A 22,658-nucleotide genomic window follows, 5' to 3' on the forward strand; every position below is an offset into this window, starting at 1 on the left:
CACACAATATCCTGAGTGTGACGTAATTAAAATTGTTGTTCAAGTACATTACCTCTGTGAACTGATTTTAATGTGGGAAAACAGTGGGGAAGTGAGTCAGGTGAAGCATGATGCAGAAAATCATGAGCTGCTTGAAGCAGGTTTTCTGACTCTGCTGTGAAAGATCCTGTAGAGAGGAAGGACAACTTCATCCACTCCGATGGTCAGGTGCTGCTCTAGAAAACTTGGAAATGTGTATGGTCAGAGGTGATCCATCTTATAAAAGGGACTATGATGTTTGGTGTTACCCCTTCATACTCAATTACTCATGCAACTTAATGCTTCCTCTTTAAGCTCTTGAGACTATTGTTGCATGATATTGTATGATGTGCCTGCATGCTATTGTAATGTAAAGGTGCTTAGCAGAGCAAGGGTAATGAAGGACTGGAGAATAGCCCTGCCCATGGTATGATGTATAGAGTCAAATGGTAATAGATTGAGAGAACAGAATAGATAGAACACTCTGGAACCAGCCTGCATGGAGGTAACAGTGCCATGCATGACATTAACCTAGGATCTGTAAATGGTTAACGATTAACAATTCATGTTTAAATATTCAAATCTCAAGATCTTATCATTGAGACTTCTAAAGAACCCATATTACAACAGATATTTATTATTTTTAACACATAAGAAACATATCAATGTCCGGAGCTTTGAGGGCCAATCACTAGTGATCATAGTTGCTCACTTAGAAGCATTTAGCACTGACAGTTACCCTGTGCTTTCTATTATTTAGTCAGTTCAATATGCATTATGCAATTTTTTTACTTTGCTCCAGGAGCTGCTCCTATAGTCATAATCTTTTTGGTGTATGTAGAAGATTTTATCGAACTTATCATCAGGAGGAAGGTGAATATCAAAGATAAGAAATATTATCTTTTTCCCTGTGGAATTTGAGTTTCTATAAATATCATTAGTGCTAGTATACATTGGAAACGCTGGACAATCACATACCTGAAACGGTGATTATGAGAAATTTGCCATTAGTTTCCAGAAGGCTATGGAAGTACTTAATGGTATCATGCATACTTTCCACAAAATACAACATCTAGACAAGAAAAAAGACACTGAGATATGCATATATATTTTCTTAAATGCTACATCCCCATTTTAAAATTTGTATTAGTTTTGCGAATATGAATGACAGAAATTGTGCAAGTTTTTTCCTCATGGTCCAAGAAAGAAAAATACACTCCACAAGTAAGAAATCAGATTACAAGAGAATCACCTGACAGAAACAAGTATGGTAGAGACTGCAGTCCAATTAATCAATTTATTTTTACTGGCTATCTCAGAAGTTTTAGGAACAACAGAATCTAACTTTAGAAGTTGGACTATAACAGAAGAAAATTTCATTTTATGAGAAAACATAGTAAGTAACACAGTATAGGCTAGGGTTTTCCCGTCAGCGATTTGGGGGCAGGGCCCACTCGCTGATGGGAAAATGACGGGGGATGATGTCGGGAGGAACCCCTGAGGTCATCCCAGTCCCTTTAAATTTTCAGGAAAGCGAGCAGACAGCAAAATCAGCTGTCCGCCTGCCAACCTGTCAATGGCAATTAAGGCCACTGACAGGCTAATTAAGATTGTTAAAGATTTGCCCGTCCAACCTTAAGGCTGGCGGGCAGGCCAGGAGCCCCAGCGGGTTTCTGATAATACATGAAACCTCATCCACTGGCGGGATGAGGTTTCATGTCCATTTTTAAAAAGTTCCATAAAGTTTAAGTGTTTCTTATTAACATGTCCCATCTCATACGACATTGTCACATGAGGGGGACATGTCAATAATTTTAATATTATTCTATTTTTGGAGTTTTTTTTACCTGTCAGTAATTTCCCTGAGACAGCACTTTGCCTCAGGGAGCAGTACGCTGTTTTGTGCGCATGCGTGAAAGAGTGCACTTTGACAGATGGGGAATCCCTCTCCCTGCCCCCCGCAGAAGAAGTGCATAGCACTCCCGTCGGGCAGCCTGCTGGGCAGGCCTTAATTGGCCCGCCCACTCAAAATGGCAGTGGGCCTCGTTTTGGCGGCGGAGTTTGGCTGCCCGCCCGCCACCGAGCCGGTGTGGCCCACCCACCCACCAAGGCAAAATTCTGCCCATAATCTAAGTTCTTCTTGAGTTCTCCCCATTCTTCCAAAGGCATTGACTGATGTATGCTGGGATAGTCTCATTGGGTTGACAAGCAATTCGCCTAATTGGTTATAGTTCATCTGTGAACAAAACGGTGAATGGCAACAGATCAGTAACTATGGGCCTGTGCCATCACAGCCAATTCCTGTCCTTACTCTACTTTCACAAGCAAGGTCATTTCTAGTCAGTCGCTGTTACCAGGAACAGAAATCCTGACTGATTTCTTCCCTCCCTCCATACCCCAAGGCTGTTAAGGCCAATTGTAATGACCCTAGTATTATCCTAGCTGACATCAGCAAAACCAGCATACACAAAGGACCTTTTTGGCTCTCTGCATTTTGCCCTACAAAACATCTCCAGTCTCAATAGAGACTTCCCAAGTACATTTCTCAAACAATCCTTACAGAAACAAAGACCAGGATTTTACGTTGAATGAGTGGGCCCATGTCTGATCTGAAATCGCATGAGAAGACATTGGATGGGCGTGTGTGGAAGGCGAAAGTGTGCCCACCGCCAATTAAGTGGGCAATCAAACCCATTAATGAGGCAATTATTCGAAATTTTACGTGGCCCGTGGGCTTTTACGGTTGGTGGACGGGCCAATCAGCTAGGTGGCCTTCACGTTTTCACTTCATACTCGATCCAGGGCAGGATAAAATGTCCGGGATGAAATTAAAGAAGTTTGAAGGTTGAGGTTTTATGAGTTCTGCTATCTGTTGCTTGAATTTGCATCACGGAGAGGGTTTGCGGCTTTTTTTGTGCAAATATCATTGGAACAATACTGCAGCTCCTTGAGGCAGCCCCACAGCAGTGGAGCTAGTTGGAAATGCTTGCCTGTACCCTCACTTCTCAAGGTGCTTGTCCTCTTCCCGCACCACCCCCCTGTCCCCCCACCCCCCAACCGCCCGGCAGCTCTGAGCCTCTCTCAGCTTCGTTTCATGCTGGCTGCCAGTTAATTAGTCAGCCAGCATAAAATCACGTTTGAGGTCCGATCGTGTGCGGCTGAACACAGAAATTGTGGCTGTTTCTGGGCCTGCCAATCAAGTGCACCCGACAAGGGCAAAATTCAGGTCAAAGAGGTGAGAGTTGCAACCCATTAGTCTGGGATGAATATGAACCCAGGTCCCAGGAGCCTATCAAACAGACTGTGCCACTCAGCCATCCCAAAAAACAGTGGTTCATAATGATTTTTGAAGTCTTATCATTTCCAACTTTTCTAAATCTCCTGTTAATTTATTTCCCATTGATAATTATAATCATAGAATCATACAGCACAAAAGACCATTCATGCCATTATACCTGTGCCTGCTGTTTCAAAATAGCCATCAGTTCCACACTTAAGAAGGTTATATTAATTTCAAGTTCTACTTTTCCAAAAGCTCAGGTACAAGTGACTGAAATATGACATTGTCAAAGCTTTGGACACAAGAGTCAAACTGGACGGTCAGGTGATTGGGTATCACTTTTATCAGAGTGTGTTTGGAAAATCTTAATATGGGATATATATGGGATATATACATGTATATATATATATATATCTTTATATATATATATCCTTTCAGATAATCAACTCTATTGCACCTTTCTGTTCAAAAAAATTAAGTCCCTTATCCTGTCATTAATCACTTTTTCCTGCTCCACTCAATTCCTGATCTGGCCTATGATCAAATATGATGGCTGTAGTGAATTCCTCCAAAATAGAAGGAAAATTACAGGAGACGGTCATGCCTGAGTTGTCTCCAACATAACCAGGAAGGTGTTCATGAACTTTCTTTGAAGTAAATGAGCAGTGCACCCACACATCCGTTTGGGACCAGAGGAGGCAGATCAAAAATGAGGAATAATTGACCTAAAGAAAAAAATGTCATAAAAAATATTACTTCTAAGAATGACTACACTACATACGACCACCAATATTTTGGGCACTATGTGGCACATTTAGGTACTTGATAGCTAGAACTGGGTTTACATCCAGCCCCGATGATATTTGAATATCTCCCCGGTCTGCTGCTTGTAAAGTTATCTTCAGCTGCAATTACCTGGATCATGTGAATGAAATCAAACTTTTTGTTTTCATTTCTCTCCTTGTTTTGCTTTTCAGATTCTTCTGAGCGCATCTGGTTCCAAGTGAGGAGATGTTAAGTCCTGGACCCTTTTCTTTCAAAAGCTCTGGGACATGGATAGAATTATTTAAAAATTACCCTTGTTAATAAGGTGGCTGTAAACAATAGCTTTGTTGGTCACTTCATCATATCCAGTTTCTAGAAGGCCAAATGTGAACACTCATTTCATTGACTTCTGCAACAACAGAGAACATTGGTATATTTGGTTTAGCCAAGGAAAATTAGCACTAATTTTGGTCTTTTTCAACAACATTCTGCAATTGGTTATAAATAGGGCTGAACAATATGGTGAGGTGGGGGAGTGACACGCCCTTGTCGGAAACCACGTTGGCATGGAGCCAACACATTCCACACCAATCCGCTCTCTAGCCATAAAGCGTTGCAGAGAAGATTAATGAGATCCGAGTGGGACTTACGCCCTTCATCGGGGTGGAAGTCCTGTCCTCTGGAGCTGCCAGCCGAACCGATTGGTCAGCAGCTAAATCAATCCTGACAGTGCCAGGAATGTGTCAGTGGCCGCTGCCAGGACCGCTGGAGAAGAAAAGACCCCAAGGCCTTGGATCCCCAGAGCAGGTACGTCCAGGCTCTTGGGCCAGGAGGGTTTGAGTAGGTTAGGGAGAGGGGCAGTGAGGAGGGGGGGGGCGGGCGGGCGGGGTGGGGGGGGGCGGCGGAGAGGGTGAGTTAGGGAGGGAGCGCTAGGAGGGAAGGGATGAGGTCCAACCTAAGGGGTGCTGCCCCGCGATCACCAAAGGGAAGACCCCAAAGACCCCCACTTCCTTTCCACCCTTTAAGCACCTAGGGTAAAACATTGGGCTTCCTGCTCCTGCCCTGCTGCCTACATCAAACATTTTATGGCATGGACAAGGTTAATTGGCTTGCTAACAAGCCTAGATGACCCTTAATCTGCCAATTTTGGTGTCTGCCCGCCAAAGTATTATGGGGTGAGCTTGGGGGTGGGTGAGGAGGTGGTGGGATGGGTACCCATCCCATTTTATGTGTCCCCCCAACCGATGGGAAACATGCCCACTGGGAGCAAGTAAAATTCAGCCCATAGTTTCATCCCAGTGAGCACAAAAATTCATCCAAACCAATAATATTTTACTAAAGGTCATGAAACTCAAGTTTAAAAAAATACCTTTGTAGCTGGAGACTTGTTCAGGATTAGGCTCCACCACTTCATTATGAATTGAAAGGCCTGGACATTTGGACTGAATTTTGCAAAGTATTTCAAAGTCTATTTTACTTGAATGGAAAAAAAAGAACACTTCTGAATTCCTCATTGCACAGATTCGTTACAGCACACCTTCAAAAGCACTAAGTAAGCTTGATTAAAACTGCTAGGATTTCACTTCTTGTATTGCTCATTGTAATTTTCCTTTACCTTCCAAATCAATTTTAACTGAAATGTAAGCATGGCTATTTTTGTGAAGGCAGCACTACCTTATTGCACATTCATTGTTTTTTCTTGTTCGCTCACAAGTCGATTATTTGTTTCCACACAAGGAAATGAAATGAATACATTGAAATAAGACAACACACTACTGAATTATGGAAAATGAACATTAGAAAAAAGTATCATTTTGCATGAATGAACAGGTTGCTTCTTCTCAAAGGTGCATTGGATATGGGAACTGATTAACTGATTGATGACTGATTGACATTTCCTTCCTGAAGTTAGATATAATTCCATCATTATTTTTTTGAATTTACCATTGTTTATTTGCAGCCTGCTGTCTTCTGGGAAAATGTTTTGAAACAATTTCCAAAACCTTTTCCAAATTTAATTTGTCATTTGGAATCATTTTAAATCAAACTGGAGTCAATGAATAAATTGATGCTGATGACACACAGTTCATCTGCTTTCCATATTTTAAAGCATTCAACAGTGAGTTTAATCCTTTACATCCCACATTTAATTATCCATTTGGACAAAACACCATGTTCTTAATTAGTTGGCTAATTAATTGTTTTCTGCAGATCTGTTTAGGCTCTATGCCTTGTCCTTCACATTCAGCCTCCTGCAGTTCTTTTAAAACTCATTTCAAATGTTTAGATTGTTTTTCCTTATCACACAAGTTTTCATAAACCACATAAAAAATTGTTACTATTTGAAATATCAACTGGAACATACATTAAAAAACAACCATTTATTAAATACAATTCTCAAGGAAATAAAATTTTACCTGAATTTTGTTTTAAATGAGCTAAAATATTCAGAAAGTAACAGCACATCAGCTATCTATAATAGTAATGCACAGTTCTTGTCTGACTGAAATGTTTTGATTGGTCTGTTTAAGGAGTGCATCTGTTGGTGAATTTTAGTGGTGGGCGTTCCCTGGGTACACCCAGCACCCGAATATTTCGAAATATCTAATTAAACAATTGTCATTCCACAGATGCAGGCCAACAGAGCTTTGCAGAAGAACCTCACTAGATGTAAAGCACTGTGCATGGCAGGCACAATTGTGATGGCATTGGTTGGCAGAGGGGGGATGGAGTTGCATGGGAGGGATGGAGATGGCATAGGAGGAAAGGGTGGGATAGGGGTGATATGAGAGCAATGAAAGGAATGGGAAGGATATGCGATGGATGGCATTGGAATAATGGAATGGTACGGGGGGAGGGGGGTTGGGAATCCAGTGTGCTTTATATTTGTCTCTGCTGAACAATAGGGGATCCATCAATATGCAGTATTTCATCCCTCTCCTTAGTATGGAATAATAATTTGATTAAATACCCTGGGTAGATGATAAAATACACGATGAATTAATACAATATTTAGTCAGTAAATACAGAACAATGGACACTGCAGGGCCTACCTGAACCACTTCCTACCCCCAGGACATTAAGACTGGAGCCTCCTTTTTTACCAATGCTGCAAAGTAAGAAAAGTTTTATTTTGAACTGACCGGAACTAACCTACAATGACATTTGTAACAAACGTCTTCTCTAACCCACAGCTGTGTAGATCTTATTTTTAATATGTTAAAGCTTAGCAATTAATTTGTACATCTATAAAACAAATGCTACCAACGTATTTGAACTATTTTATCTAAAAACAAAGAAATTGGTTACAGCTTTTAATTTTCCTGTCATGAACAATATGACAAAGATAAAACATCTCTGTTTGTAATAAATGGAAATGTGTTAGTTAAGGTAAAGAAATATAAAGTTTGTATTGCATGATGACAACAACAACTTATATTTATATTGTGTCTTTAATGTAATTAAAATTCCCAAGATACCTTACAAAAGCATTATAAAACAAGGTATGACACTGAGCCACAAAGGAGATATTACGTCAGATGGCAAAAAGTTTGGTCAAAGAGGTAGTTTTTAAGAAGTGTCTTGAAAGAGGAAAGTGAGGTAACGAGGTGGAGATCTATAGGGAGGAAATTCCAGAGCCTTGGGCCCAGGCAACTAAAGGCGCCAGCATGAATTTTGGAGTAATTATGATTGGAAATACATATGAGGCTTTGACTCATCAAAAGAAGCTAGCTGCTTGATATGCTAATGGGTAGACATGGATGTTGGCTTAGACTGTAAAGTGCAAAGGGAATTTGCATTTTTAGAATTTTATTTAAAATATTTAAAATTTACATATTAAAAAGAGAGAAATATATATAAAGGGGAATGAAGTTATGTGTCAGAAGAAGGCAGTGTGAGATCTAACAGAAGGGTGTGAAATATCCTTAATGAAGCCTCCAGTATATGTGCAGAAGTCTGCTATCTACTGAAACTGAAGCTGGGAAAAAGTCATTTGGAATTCCACTGTCTAGGGTATTGTGTTAATTTGCTGGATCTGTTTAAAATCTAAAATCTATGTCTGGACTGTTGCCTTAAGGGGGTATAACTGGGAGTCAGGCTAATTAGGGAATTTAGGAGTTATTATAATTTGTAGTCCTATGTATGTGCCTGCAATCTTTTCTTTTGTTAACAAATATTTTAATTTAATTTTTAAAAGGTCTGTAAAGTTCTTGGTGGGCTTATTATTTCTGAATTCAGTGCATGCATCTCGCAATAAATATGAATTGCAAAACTGTTGTGATAACATGATCAACTTTCCTTCGTGGATTTGATCTGTCTGGCACACATCATTTGCCATGCCATAACAAATTGGGTGCTCCCGGCGGAATATTTGAAATTCCTTGATTGGTTTGGAGTTGATGAAACTTAAGGTTATGAGTACGAGAAGCACTTTGAATTCGGGAGTTGGTATGAGAAATTTTTTAAGTGGCGAGACTGCAAAAATGGCTGTATCCATGGCTAAAACATGTTTGGAAGTAGAAGATATAATTCTGATTGTGTTACAAAAAGTGTTCAAGGGTAAGTTAACAGAGTTGGCAGATAAGTTGCAGTTGAAGTTACCTGTAGGGGCAAAGCAATTAGGAATAGTTGAAGTGATAGCACAGCGTTTCAAACTGGAAGTGATACCTGGTGCTAGTAAGTCACAGCTGGAGGTAGTGAGATTTCAGCTACAAATGAAAAAGCTTGAATTTGAACAAGCAATGGAAATGAAAAAAATTGAACTAGAGGCAGCAGGAAAAGAAAGAGAAAAAGATCAAGTATTTCAAAGAGAAATGGACAAGCAAAAACTTGATCTCCAGAGGGAAAAGTTGACAATGGAGTAGAGGGAAAGGGAAGTAGACAGAGAGTACCAACTTAAAAAGGTGGACTTTGAAAAAGAGACCTCAGATGCTGAGGAAGGTTCTGCTGATGAAAAAACTTTCAACCTAAAACCCAGTGAAGAAATGTTTAACTTTGTGCAAGCTCTTCCAAAGTTTGAAGAAAAGTATGCAGAGGCATTCCTTATTTCACTTAGAACCATAGAGCCATAGAACACTACAACACAGAAAAACAGGCCATTCAGCCCTTCTAGTCTGTGCCGAAATATTATTCCGCTAGTCCCATTGACTTGCACCTAGTCCATAACCCTCCAGACCTCTCCCATCCATGTATCTATCTAATTTATTCTTAAAACTTAAGAGTGAGCCCACATTAACCACGTCAGATGGTAGCTCGTTCCACACTCTCACCACTCTCTGAGTGAAGAAGATCCCCCCAATGTTCCTCCTAAACCTTTCCCCTTTCACCCTAAACCAATGTCCTCTCATGTTTATTTCTCCTAATCTAAATGGAAAGAGCCTACTCACATTTACTCTGTCTATACCCCTCATAATTTTGTAAACTTCTATCATATCTCCCCTCATTCTTCTACGCTCCAGGAATAAAGTCCTAACCTGTTTAACCTTTCCCTGTAACTCAACTCCTTAAGACCCGGCAACATCCTAGTAAATCTTCTCTGCACTCTCAATCTTACTAATGTCCTTCCCGTAGTTAGGCGACCAGAACTGCACACAATACTCCAAAGTTGGCCTCACCAATGTCTTATACAACCTCACCATAACATCCCAACTCCTATACTCACTACTTTGATTTATGAAGGCCAGTATGCCAAAAGCTTTCTTTACAACATTGTCCACCTGTGACGCCACTTTCAAGGAACTATGTATCTGAACTCCCAGATCCCTTTGTTGCTCCGCACTCCTCAGTGCCCTACCATTTACTGTGTATGACCTACCTTGGTTTGACCTTCCAAAATGTAACACCTCACACTTTTCTGCATTAAATTCCATCTGCAGCTTTCTGGCCCATTTTTCCAGTTGGTGCAGATCTCTCTGCAAGCTTTGAAAGCCTTCCTCGCTGTCCACAGCGCCTCCAATCTTACTGTCATCAGCAAACTTGCTGATCCAATTCACCACATTATCATCCAAATCATTGATATTGACAACAAACAACAATGGTCCCAAAGCACAGATCCCTGAGGCGCACCACTAGTCACAGACTTCCAGTCTGAGAAGCAATCATCCACTACCACTCTCTGTCTTCTCCAACACAGCCAATTTCGAATCCAGCTTACAACCTCTCCATGGATACCATGTGTCTGAACCTTCTGAACTAACCTCCCATGTGGGACCTTGTCAAAGGCCTTACTAAAGTCCATGCAGACAACATCCACAGCCTTTCCTTCATCTACTTTCTTGGAAACCTCCTCGAAAAACTTTACAAGGTTCGTTAAACACAACCTAGCACGCACAAAGCCATGCTGACTATCCTTAATCAGCCCTTGGCTATCCAAATAATGATATATCCGATCTCTCAGAACACCTTCCAATAATTTACCTACTACTGACGTCAGGCTCACTGGCCTGTAATTACCTGGTTTACTTTTGGAGCCTTTTTTAAACAACGGAACAACATGAGCTACCCTCCAATCCTCCAGCACCTCACATTTTAAATATTTCTGCCAGGGCCCCTGCAATTTCTACACTAGTCTCCCTCAAGGTCCGAGGGAATATCATGTCAGGCCCGGGGGATTTATCTACCTTTATTCGCTGCAAAGCAGCAAGCACCTCCTCCTCTTTAATCTCTAAATGTTCCATGAAACTACTGCTTGTTTCCTTTCCTTCCTTATACACTATGCCAGTTTCCTTAGTAAATACTGATGCAAAAAACTGTTTAAGATCTCCGCCATCTCGTGAGGCTCCACACATAGACAACCACTCTGATCTTCAAGGGGACCAATTGTGTCCCTTACTATCCTTTTACTCTTAATATACTTGTAGAAACCCTTCTGGTTTACCTTCACATTATCTGCCAAAGCAACCTCATGTCTTCTTTTTGCCTTCCTGATTTCCTTTTTTAGTATTTTCTTACATTTTCTATACTCTACAAGTACCTCATTTGCTCCTTGTTGCCTATACCTGCTATACACCTCTCTTCTTCTTAACTAGATCGCCAATATTTCTTGAAAACCAAGGTTCCCTATGCCTGTTAACTTTGCCTTTAATCCTGACAGGAACATGCAAACTCTGCACTCTCAAAATTTCACCTTTGAATGCCTTCCACTTACTGAACACATCCTTGCCAGAAAACAACTTATCCCAATCCACTCTTCCTAGATCCTTTCTCATTTCCACAAAATTGGCTTTTCTCCAATTTAGAATCTCAACTCGAGGACCAGACCTATCCTTATCCATAATTAGCTTAAAACTAATGACATTGTGGTCACTGGACCCAAAATGTTCGTCTACACATACTTCTGTCACCTAACCTGTCTGGTTCCCTAATAGGAGATGAAGTATTGCATCCTCTCTCGTTGGTACCTCTATATATTGATTTAGAAAACTTTCCTGAACACATTTGACAAACTCCAAGCCATCCAGCCCTTTTGCAGTATGAGAATCCCAATCAATATGTGGAAAGTTAAAATCTCCTACTATCACAACTTTCTGTTTTTTGAGAAGATAACTAAACAGATTAAATGGCCAAAAAAACTGGACATTGCTTTTACGGTCTATGTTAGTGGGTAGAGCTCATGAGGTTTATGCTTTACCATCAGAAGAAGTGTTGGTAGACGATGATGTGTTCAGAACACTATTTTGAGTGCATATGAGGTAAAGACAACATATACAGCTCTAAGATTCAATTCCTTCAGTAGTGAAAACTCACATGGAAGAACAGAGGGTTAAAACAGTAAGACAAGTAGCGGAGATGTCTGATAGTTATGAATCAATTCATAGATCTGATAGAAAGTGGGAAATTGAAAGGAATGTAGGTAGAAGAGGAGGAGAAGGTGGAAATTCCCAGGAAGTTTTTTCTCAGACTAAAAAGGAAGCTGCTGAGGGTAGAATTGACATTCGGAAATTGAAGTGTTTTCATTGTAATAAAGTTGGACACAAAGTCAATATGTTGGAAATTGCAGGGAAAATCTGTTGCAATTATTGGGATACAGAAAAGTTCTGGAAGTAAAAGTACTGAGTACTGGGTTCTGAGGTCCAGGACAGGAAAACAAAACAGTGGTTTATGTATAGGTAAAACAGGAAGAATCAGTGATGGGTAAAGAAGTGGGAATGTGTTTACAATTTACCCAAGTGAATTCTGAGGAGCAGGTTGCAGAAATGTTTAAAGAATTTGTATGTAAAGGGGAAGTCTTTCCATGTGTATAGGGTGGGGCAGGTAAAGATATTAAAATTTTAAGAGGCACATGTCAAGCCTTAATGTTATGGGATAGTGATACTAGTTCTTCAGAGAAAGTATTGCAGGCACAGGTGATAATAAGGTGGGTCCATGGAGATACTGACCTTATTCCGTTGTGGAAACTAAATTTAAAGAGTAAGTGGAAAACAGGGGAGGTGATTGTTGGAGTAGTAAAAAAGTGCCCATTGCAGGGGTTCAATTTATTTTAGGTAGTGATATAGCTGGGCCACAGATGTGTGTGATGTCTACAGTACTTGAGCAGCCTGTAGAGGTGCTTCCAACAGAAATGTTACAAGAGGAGCATTCTAGATTGTTTCCAGATTATGTAGTAACGAGATCATATGCTCACAGGCTGAAACAGGAAGAAGAGGAAATTAAAAAGCAGGGAAAGGTGCTAAGTTCAATTAACTGATACAATTTTTTATAAGGTTGTTTGGGAAGAAAGAATGGAAGAGAATGCAGATGAACTGTTTAGCTCAAGGCAGTTGGTAGAGCTAGAGCAAAATGATCCATGAATAAAGCAGCTATATCAGACAGCTTACTCAGAAACAGAGGCAGAATGTATTCCAGAATGTCCTTAGGGGTAATGGAATTTCATGAGCTATTCTCAGTATCTCATTTCAATATCTAGATGGTATAACAATCTGATCCACTTCCATCCATTTTTCATCTGCTAAAACCTGATACAGTCACCCTGAGAAAGTGGTGACTGTATCAGGTTTTAGCAGATGAAAAATGGATGGAAGTTGATCAGATTGTTATACCATCTAGATATTGAAATGAGATACTGAGAATAGCTCATGAAATTCCATTAGGGGAATATTTAGGAATTAGAAAGACCAGGCAAAAAGACAAAAACATTTTTATTGGCTTGGATTGCATTGAGATATAGTCAAACTTTGTAGAACATGTCACATATGTCAGGTGATAGGGAAACAACAAACAGTGATTAAGCCAGCACCTTTATTTCTAATTCAAACATTTGAGGAGCCTTTTACTAGGGTCAGGATTGATTGTGTAGGACACTTCCCTGAGACTAAATGTGGAAATCAGTACTTGCTGACAATAATGGATGTGTCTACAACATTTCCTGAAGTGAGACCTTTGAGAAATATTACAACAAAGACAATTGTAGAAGAGTTGACTAAATTTTTTTACAAGATATGGTTTACCAAAAGAAATACAATCAGATCAGGGTTCAAGTTTCATGTCACAGCTGTTTAAGGAAGTACTGAACAGTAGGGGATAAAGCAGTTTAAGTCAACAGCTTACCATCCTGAATCACAAGGGGCTTTGGAAAGATGGCATCAAACTTTAAAAACCATGATGAGGGCGTTTAGTCAGGACTATCCACAGGGGGGAGATTTTTCCCGTTGGTGAGCAGAGGAGAGGCATGCTCACCGAAGCATAAAATGACGCGGGGATACATCAGGCGTGCATCCTGACGTCACCCCACATCATTTAGATTTTCAGCTCGGAGGGCTCACAGCCAATTCGGCTGCCCGCCCGCCGAACTGTCAATGGTATATTAAGACAATTATAAAACTAATTAACCTGATTGATGGACCTGCCCGTCCAACTTTAACGCTGGCGGACAGGCCGGGAGCCCAGGAGGGCCTCGGAGAAAGCATGAAACCTCATCCACGGCGGGATGAGGGTTTTTAAAATTTTAACAAATGTTTGAATCAAAGTGAAGGACATGTCCCAACTCATGTGACAGTGTCACCTGATGGGACATGGCAGGGAAATTTTTTTATTACCTGAAATTCAACTTTTACATCGGAGCCGATCTCCCTGAGGCAGCACTTTGCCTCAGGGAGATCTGTGCACTCTTTCACCTGCATGCGCGAAAGAGCACACTCCTGCCTAAGAGAATCCCCCCGCACGCACAGGGAGCGTACAGCGCTTCCAGACGGGCGTCACGCTGGGCGGGCCTTAATTGGCCTGCCCATGTAAAATGGTGGTATTCCCCTCATTGTGGGCGCCGATTGGAGACCCACCCACCCGCGCCCACTCCTGCACTTCCCACCCCCCATTGGTGGGGGAAAATGTTGGCCCGGGTTGCGATGGGGAATTTCATTCTTGTTATTTGCTATTAGGGTTACTCCTAATGCATTGACTGGATTTAGTCCTTTTGAATTAGTCTATCGTCATGAGGTAAGGGGACCACTAGAGCTGCTTCATGAGATATTCAGAAACTACTCTCCTGGATTATGTATCAAATTTCAGGGAAAGATTGAACAGAGCATGTTAGTTAGCTAGGGAACATTTAAAGGTATCACAGCAAGTGATGAAAGTGAAGGAAGATAGGAGAGCCACAGCTTGTAGTTTTGTTGTTGGGGAAAAGTGTTAGCTTTGTTACCAATACTGGGTGGCTGATTAAAGGGAAGGTTTAGTGGGCATTACAGGATTGAAAAGAGATTGGCCAGGATTTTCCCCTCGTCGATTTGGGGGCGGGGCCCACTCACGGTGGGCAAAATGATGCGGGATGACGTCAGGAGGAACCCCCGACATCATCCCGGCCCATTTAAATCTTCAGGAAGGCAGGTGGACAGCGGAATCAGCTGTCCGCCTGCCGACCTGTCAATGGCCAATTAAAGCCATTGGCAAGCTAATTAACCTTGTTAAAGACCTGCCCATCCAAGCTTAAGACTGGCGGGCAGGCCAGGAGCCCCAGTGGGCTCCAGATTATTCATGAAACTTCATCCACTGGCGGGATGAAGTTTCATGTACAAATTTAAAAAAATGTAATAAACTTTATGTGTTTCTTATTAACATGTCCCATCTCATGTGACATTGTCACATGAGGGGGACATGTTAATAATTTTAATATCGCTTTATTTTTTGACTTTTCCTACCTGACAGTAAACTCCCTGAGACAGCACTTTGCCTCAGGGAGCAGTGCGCTCTTTTGTACGCATGCGCAAAAGAGCACACTTTGAAAGATGGGGAATCCCTCCACCCCCTGCACAGGAAGTCCATAGCGCTTCCTGTCGGGAAGGCCACTGGCGAGCCTTAATTGGCCCGCCCACTCAAAATGGCAGCCGGTCCTCTTTCAGTGGCAGAGTTCGGCTGACCGTCCGCCGACAAGCGGATGGGGCCCGCCCACCATCCGAGGGCAAAATTCTGCCCATTGAGTGAAGTAAATTATTTAACAAATACTTCAGATAGAAGAAAGAAGCCAAGGGTGTGTCATGTAAATATGCTTAAAAAGTATTTTGACAGGGAATAGGACCAAAAGCAGGTATTAGTGATGATAGATAAGGAGAAAGAGGTAGAAGAAAAGGATTCTGAAATTGATTTTCTTCTAATCAAATTGGATAACTTAAAAATTTATATGTAACATTGAGTTATCTTCCAAGCATGTGTCAAAGTGATTTGGAGAAGCTATTGCAGTCACACAAAGCCATTTGTGGGAATAACCTGAGGAGGACAAGTGTAGCTACACATGACCTGAGTGTAGAATATTCAACTTCAATAAGGCAACATCTTTACCGATTAAGTCCAGCAAACTTATCACAAGTACAGAAAGAAATTGAATTCATGCTTCAAAATGACATCATTGAATTTAGTTGCAGTAACTGGTGTTTGCCTATTGTGATGGTACTGAAACCAGGTGGAACATAAAGACTACGTGTGGACAATCGAAAGGTGAATGCAGTGACAAAAGTGGATTCATATCCTATACCACAGTTGGAAGATTGTATTGAGAAAATGGGACAATCAAGGTTTATCACAAAGATTGACTTGCTGAGAGGATGATGGCAAGTACCATTATCGGAGACAGCAAAATAAATATCTGCTTTTGTGAAGCTATATATAAATTTAAAGTCATGCCATTTGTTATGAAAAATGTACCAGCAACATTTCAAAGACTGACAAACAAAGTAATTGCAGGACTTGGCAATTGTGCTGTTTATATTGATGACTTGATAGTTTTCAGTCAAACATGGGAGGAACATTTACAACATCTGGAAGGATTATTTAATCAACTAAAAGAAGCTAACTTGGCGATGAACTTGGCTAAAAGTGAATTTGCAAAATTGCAATTTACATATCTAGGCTATACCATTTGACATGGTGAGGTGGCTCCGGGAGATGTGAAAATCAAAGCCATCATGGTTTCCCTGTGCTAACAAAAAAATGAGAAGTTTTGAGATTTCTGGGCATGAATGGGTTTTACCGGATATTTGTACCAAGTTTTAGCAGTGTGGTTGCTCCATTGACTGAACTATTAAAAATGAACAAGGAATTTCAGAGGACAGATGAGTGTCAGAAGGCATTTGACAGTTTGAAAACTGTATTGAGTATGACTTCAGTTTTGGCAGTATCTAATTATGTCAAGTATTCTATCTGGCCATTGACGCAAATGATACAGGCATTGAGGCTGTACTGTTGCAAAAGATGAAACTGGAATTGAGAAACCGATAGGGCATTTTTCACGAAAGTTGAATGTACAACAGATAAAATATTCAATGATCGATAAAGAGACTCCGGGTCTGGTGTTAGCGTTGCAGCATTTCGAGCTTTATGCTCCAAATAATTGACCAAAAATAATTGTTTATGCAGGCCACAATCCTTTAAAATTTCTGAACAGATTTTCAGACTGAAGTGCAAGGCTATTCAGATGGAATACATTATTGCAACCATTTAATCTACAGATTATGCATGTGGATGGAGGAGAAAATCTAATTGCAGGTGCACTGTCAAGAGTTTAAAGCTCAAAGGGAAATTGGACATTTAAAACCTGGACACTGGATCGAAATGACCTCTATTGATACCAAGTACTTGCGTATATATATAAATTGTTATGTTCATGCATGTATCTGGTAATGTAATAGTGTGGGTATTTTATAAGTATTGTAGATAGTGTAAGATGGGTTAAGAAAATAAAGCCGACTTTTAAAATGATGACGGTTCATTTTCTCATAAGGAGGGAGGTGTCATAAAGGCATAATAATTTTCATAATATTTTTCTGGTTTATTGTAAAGTAGGTTAATGGGGCTAAGTATAATTAGGTCTGCCTGTGTGTGATTTAATTACATTTGGAGTCAAGTAGATTGTAGGCTTTGACTCATCAAAAGAAGCTAGCTGCTTGATATGCTAATGGGTAGACATGGATGTTGGCTTAGCATGTAAGGTGTGAAGGGAATTTCCATTTTTAGAGAGATGAATAGAGATTTGAATTTCAAAACGGTCTCAGTCTGTTTACAAATTAGCTAGATAAGCAAAGTTACTGACAATAAATAGTAGCAACATGAAAGTTTTTATATTATGAGGAAGATACAGGGCAGAATATTATGCTCATTACGCTTGGTGTGTGAGCGCGTGCCTGACATGCCTGAGCGTAAAATGATGTCCAATGATGTTGGGCATGTGTCCCGATGTCATTATGCACTCACGGGATATTTTGCTCGGCGAGCATGTGCCAGAGTCAGCTGCATGCCCGCTGATAATTAAAAGATCTGTTAAGGCAATTAACATGCTAATTAAATTCAAATCTATGATGCCTCTTCAACTTAACAGTCGGCGGACAGACGAAAATGCCAAACGGCCTTTACATTTTTTAGGAATCCTCATCAACGAGCGGGAAGAGGTTTCCTAAATCAAATAACCATTAACTTAAAACATTATTTTGTAATTAAAAACATGTCCCATCTCATGTGACAGAGAGGGGACATGTTTTTTTAAATTTTTGCTGTCTTTGTTAATTTTTTTAAAAGCGCTTCAGGGAGATTGAGGCACTCTTTCGCATGCATGTGTGAACTGCATGCTTGGCCTGGCTTTCTCTCCCTCCCCCTGCCCATGCAGGCAATGCTCAGTACTTGTAACTCAAGATCCACGCAGGGCAGACCTTAATTGACCTGCCCTCATGAAATCGCGGTGCCCCCACCCCCACCGAGCCCCCCCGCCAAGGGAAAAATCCTGCCCAAAATTTCAAAGATATATGAAAGAATAAAATTTGCATATTAAAAAGAGAGAAGCATGTATAAAGGAGAATGAGGCTTTGTGTATATGAGAAGAAGGCATTGTGACATCTAACACAAGTTGTGAAATAGCCTTAAAGAAGACTCCAGTATTTTTGCAGAAGTCTGCTATCTACTGAAACTAAAGCTGGGGAAAAAGTCATTTGGAATTCCACTGTCCAGGGTATTGTGTTCATTTGCTGGAGCTGTTTAAAATCTAAATCTATGTTTAGACTGTTGCTTTAAGGGGCATGTCACTGGGAGTGAGGTTAATTAGGGATTTTAGGAGTTATTATAGTAGTAATTTGTAGTCCTATGTATGTGTTTGAAATCTTTTCTTTTGTTAATAAACATTTTAATTTAGTTTTTAAAAAATATCTAAAAGTCTTGGTGGACTTATTACTTCTGAATTCAGTGCACGCATCTAGAAATAAATACAAATTGCAAAACCATTGCGATAGCACAATCGAGTTTTGAACCACGTGACACTCATCATCTGCTGCGTCATAACAAATCACAGATGAGCTGAGTCAGGGGTGATGTTGTGCGATGTTACAGAGATGTAAAATGGCTGTCTTAGAGATGGTATGAATGTGAGGCTGGAAGCTCATCTCACGGTCAAACATGACAAGCAGGTTGTGAATAGACATGCTTAATCTCAAACTGTTGCCAGGTAGAGGGATGGAATCAAGAGTTAGGGAACAGGGTTTGGAGCAGCAGTGAAAGCAATGACTTCATTTTTACCAATGTTTAAATGGAGGACATTTCTGCTCATATAGTACTGGATGCCAAATATGCAGTTTGCTAATTTTGCAACAGTAGAGTGTCGAGAGAGGTGGTGGTGAGGCAGAGCTGGGTGTCACTAGCGTACATGCTAAAACCAGCACACCTTCGGATGATGTTGCCTAGGGGTAGCATGTAGATGGGAAATAGGAGGGGACCAAAGATTGATCCTTGGGGGTCAGCAGAGAAAACAGCATGAGAGGAGGAAGAGAAGCCATTGCAAGTGATTCTCTGACTATGCGCAGTCCCACCCAGCTAGACAACAATGGAAAGGTGTTGGAGGAGGATGGTGTGGTCAACCATATCAAAGGCTGCAGATAGGTTGAGTAGGACAAGGAGGGAAAGTTTACATTTATCACAGTCACACAGGATATCATTTGTGACTTTGCTAAGAGTTATTTGGTACGATAGCAGGCTTGGAAACCTGATTAGAAGGATTCTAACATGGAGTTCTGGAAAAGATGTGAACAGATTTGGGAGGCAGCAGCACATTCAAGGATTTTGGGAAGGAGAGGGAGATTGTGGATTGGATGATAGTTGGCAGGGCAGAGAGGTCAAGAGTTGGTAAACTATAAACATCCTTGGGGTTACCGTTGACCAGAAACTGAACTGGACTTGCCAAATAAATACTGCAGCTACAAGAGCAGGTCAGAGATGAGGAATCCTGCTGTGAGTAACCCACCTCCTGACTTCCATAAGCCTGTCCACCATCTACAAGGCACAAGTCAGGAGTGTGATGGAATACTCCTCACGTGCCAACAACACTCAAGAAACTTGACACCATCCAGGGCAAAGCAGCCTGCTTATTTGGCATCCCATCCACAAACATTCACTCCATCTACCCTAGAAGCAAGGTGGCAACAGTGTGTACCATCTACAAGATGCACTGCAGTAATTCACCAAGCCTCCTTTGACAACACCTTTAAAACCCACAACCATTACCATCTAGAAGGACAAGGGCAGCAGACATATGGGAAAACCATCACTGCAAGTTCCCCCCAAGCCACTCACCATCCTGATTTGGCAATATATCGCCATTCCTTCACTGTCGCTGGGTTAAAATCCTGGAATTTCTTCCCTAACAGCACTGTGGGTGTATCTACACCACATGGATTGCAGCAGCTCAAGAAGGCAGCTCACCAACATCTCCTCAAGGGCAATTAGGGATGGACTTTAAATGCTGGCCTAGCCAATGATGCCCACATCCCATGAATGGATTAAAAAAGGTTACTGATCCATTGACTAATAGTTTGGCTGTGGTAATCTAGTGCTCTGAGGCCTTCAGTGAGCTTCCCTCCTGCCTTTTCTCTCTAGAATTGCAGGACTTTGCCTGTTCCTCCTCATTTTCTTGCCACAATGGCACAGCAGTCACCAAATCCAAAAGCTGGTAGTCAAAATTTAGTCAAATAACTCTTTGGACAGTTTGATTTTCACTTGAATAACACATCAAAATATTAAAACAGCACATTGGCAGAGAAAATGAATAAACTTGTGATTTAATTGAGAGCAGATGACAATCCTTGAATAGAATGTTTAGAAGTGGCAGCCTCCAGAATATTCGCACTCACAAAAAGTCATCTAATGCAGAACTGAAGAATAGTCTGGTAAGGTTGATGCAAATTACATTTGCTACCTTAAACAAGACTCATTTGCATATTGTAAATCGGCTCCTAATGATTTTAGGCAGGTGTGCTGTATATCTATGAGGAGAGCTATACGAAATAGCATCAGGTGCACTTCAGCATACAATGGGTGGGTGAGATTCCATTTATGTTTTTTAGAGTAAAACAAACTGAAAATCATGCGCTTTGAATCTAAGGCCAATTATTCAAACATTGTGCAAGGTTTTCGACACCAAAATGATAAATGTGTTACTCATTAATTTTCTTGTTAACTCAGTTCTTGCAAAAATACCACAAAAATCAGACTGATTACTTGGACTAAATTGTAAGATTTACAAACGGTAAAGCAAGTGACTTTTAACATTAACAGAAGTTGTATGATGCACCTACTCACTAATCATTGAGAATATTTCTTCTTAACAATATTTGAGCAATCAGAAAAGAAATGATGATGATTAGAACTCTGCAGGACTGTTCCACATCATTATATGCATGGGCTGTAACCTCCGAGCTCCAGGGCAATCTAACTGGGGGGTACCCCAAAGATGCGCCGGGGATTGCTCCTCCCTGCCCCACCTTCCCTCCACCTGAAAGTCCCCAGGTAAGGTTTGCACAGCAATTGCCTGGGAAGTGCAAACTTTCCATGGGCAATTGCCCTGCACCGGGAACCACCCGAAAATGCAATTTGAATCGCAAATGCGGATGGTTCTGATTGTGTTACATCAATAGTTACCCAGAAAAAGCTAGAAGAATTAAAGAAACTTCTAACTTCTGGGTAACAACTGTAGAGACCCACACTGACCCCCCTCCCTAATGGACACCCCCAACTTCGCCAAACCTCAACGGGGACTCCCCACACCCAGGTGATTTACCCCCCACCACAGAACTCCCTCCTCCCCCTGTCTACTTCCACAGCCCCCCCCCCACCCCTCCAGTGGGGACAACTGCCTCATGGGGACACCCCCCCATAGGAAAACCACCCTGGCCCCCCCCAAGGCCCAACCCGCCCAACCCCCTACCCTGCTGGACCCTACTCCTTCACCCGCTAAGACCTGACTACCCCCCCCCCCCCCCACCCCAAGCACCCCCCACCCCCTTCCGCCAAGGCCTGACCCAAAACGTCCACTCCCACCAAGGCCCGACCCCAATTCTGATTGCCACTCCGCAGAAGTTCAGGACCAGTATGTTGATTTTTTCCCCCCCTTTTTAACTGCATCACATTGCTTTGCTGCTGTTACACTGGGTGGACATTACCAGCATTTCAGTGCATTACCTGCCATATAGCCCAAGTTCAGCTTCTTTTGTGTTATTATTATGGCTGCGCAGTCGATAGTGTTTTGTGATCCAGTAATTTAAAAAAGGTAAGGTGCAGTTATAAAAAATGGATGATGTATATACATTTTTGAAAATTTTGCAAAAGATTGTATTCACTAAAGTTCCACTTGTGTATCTGTGGTACTTGACACCTGCAGAGGTTTAATGACTCATCCTTCAGACAGTGCAAGAAAGACTTGGGGAAGGTTTCTCCATGAAAACATATATAATGGCACATCTAATCTTTCACAATACAGAGTGCTGGCACCATTTTAATTTCTGATAAATGCTGCTGTGGTTGCCATGGTGAAGTTTTCTCAGCACTGAGTCATGAAAGCACATTGAACGCTGGGCATTTTTTAAATTTATATTCATGACTGGGATAGGATGAATATTACAGGGAATAATCTGTACCATGGGAATATACCTATAATTATTTAAAGTTCATACTCAGATAATAAATGCAGTACCGAGTGTGGTACTGAGCTACACAGACAAGGAAGAGCCCAGATGCAATGCTTCATCCACACAGAGTTTGCTGATATCAGTCAGGTGGTGGTAGAGGCATTAGAATTGGCATCAGCGCACATGGCAGGGGTTCCCATTCCCGATTGCTATTTAACTGCTGGCAGAAT

At 41.2% G+C, this 22,658-nt stretch overlaps 1 protein-coding gene across 1 annotated transcript in view; it reads right to left on the reverse strand.

Moving 5' to 3' along the window:
- Positions 1–22,658, reverse strand: part of LOC121284667 (histamine N-methyltransferase-like) — a 31,301-nt gene that overhangs the window by 2,149 nt on the left and 6,494 nt on the right. The window contains 4 exon segments of the mRNA XM_041200226.1: positions 997–1,090; positions 4,214–4,299; positions 5,433–5,539; positions 7,113–7,172. Of these exon segments, the coding sequence (XP_041056160.1) occupies positions 997–1,090; positions 4,214–4,299; positions 5,433–5,539; positions 7,113–7,172 (347 nt within the window).

The sequence above is a fragment of the Carcharodon carcharias genome, chromosome 12 (assembly GCF_017639515.1).
Source record: "Carcharodon carcharias isolate sCarCar2 chromosome 12, sCarCar2.pri, whole genome shotgun sequence".
Taxonomy (NCBI): Eukaryota; Metazoa; Chordata; class Chondrichthyes; order Lamniformes; family Lamnidae; genus Carcharodon; species Carcharodon carcharias.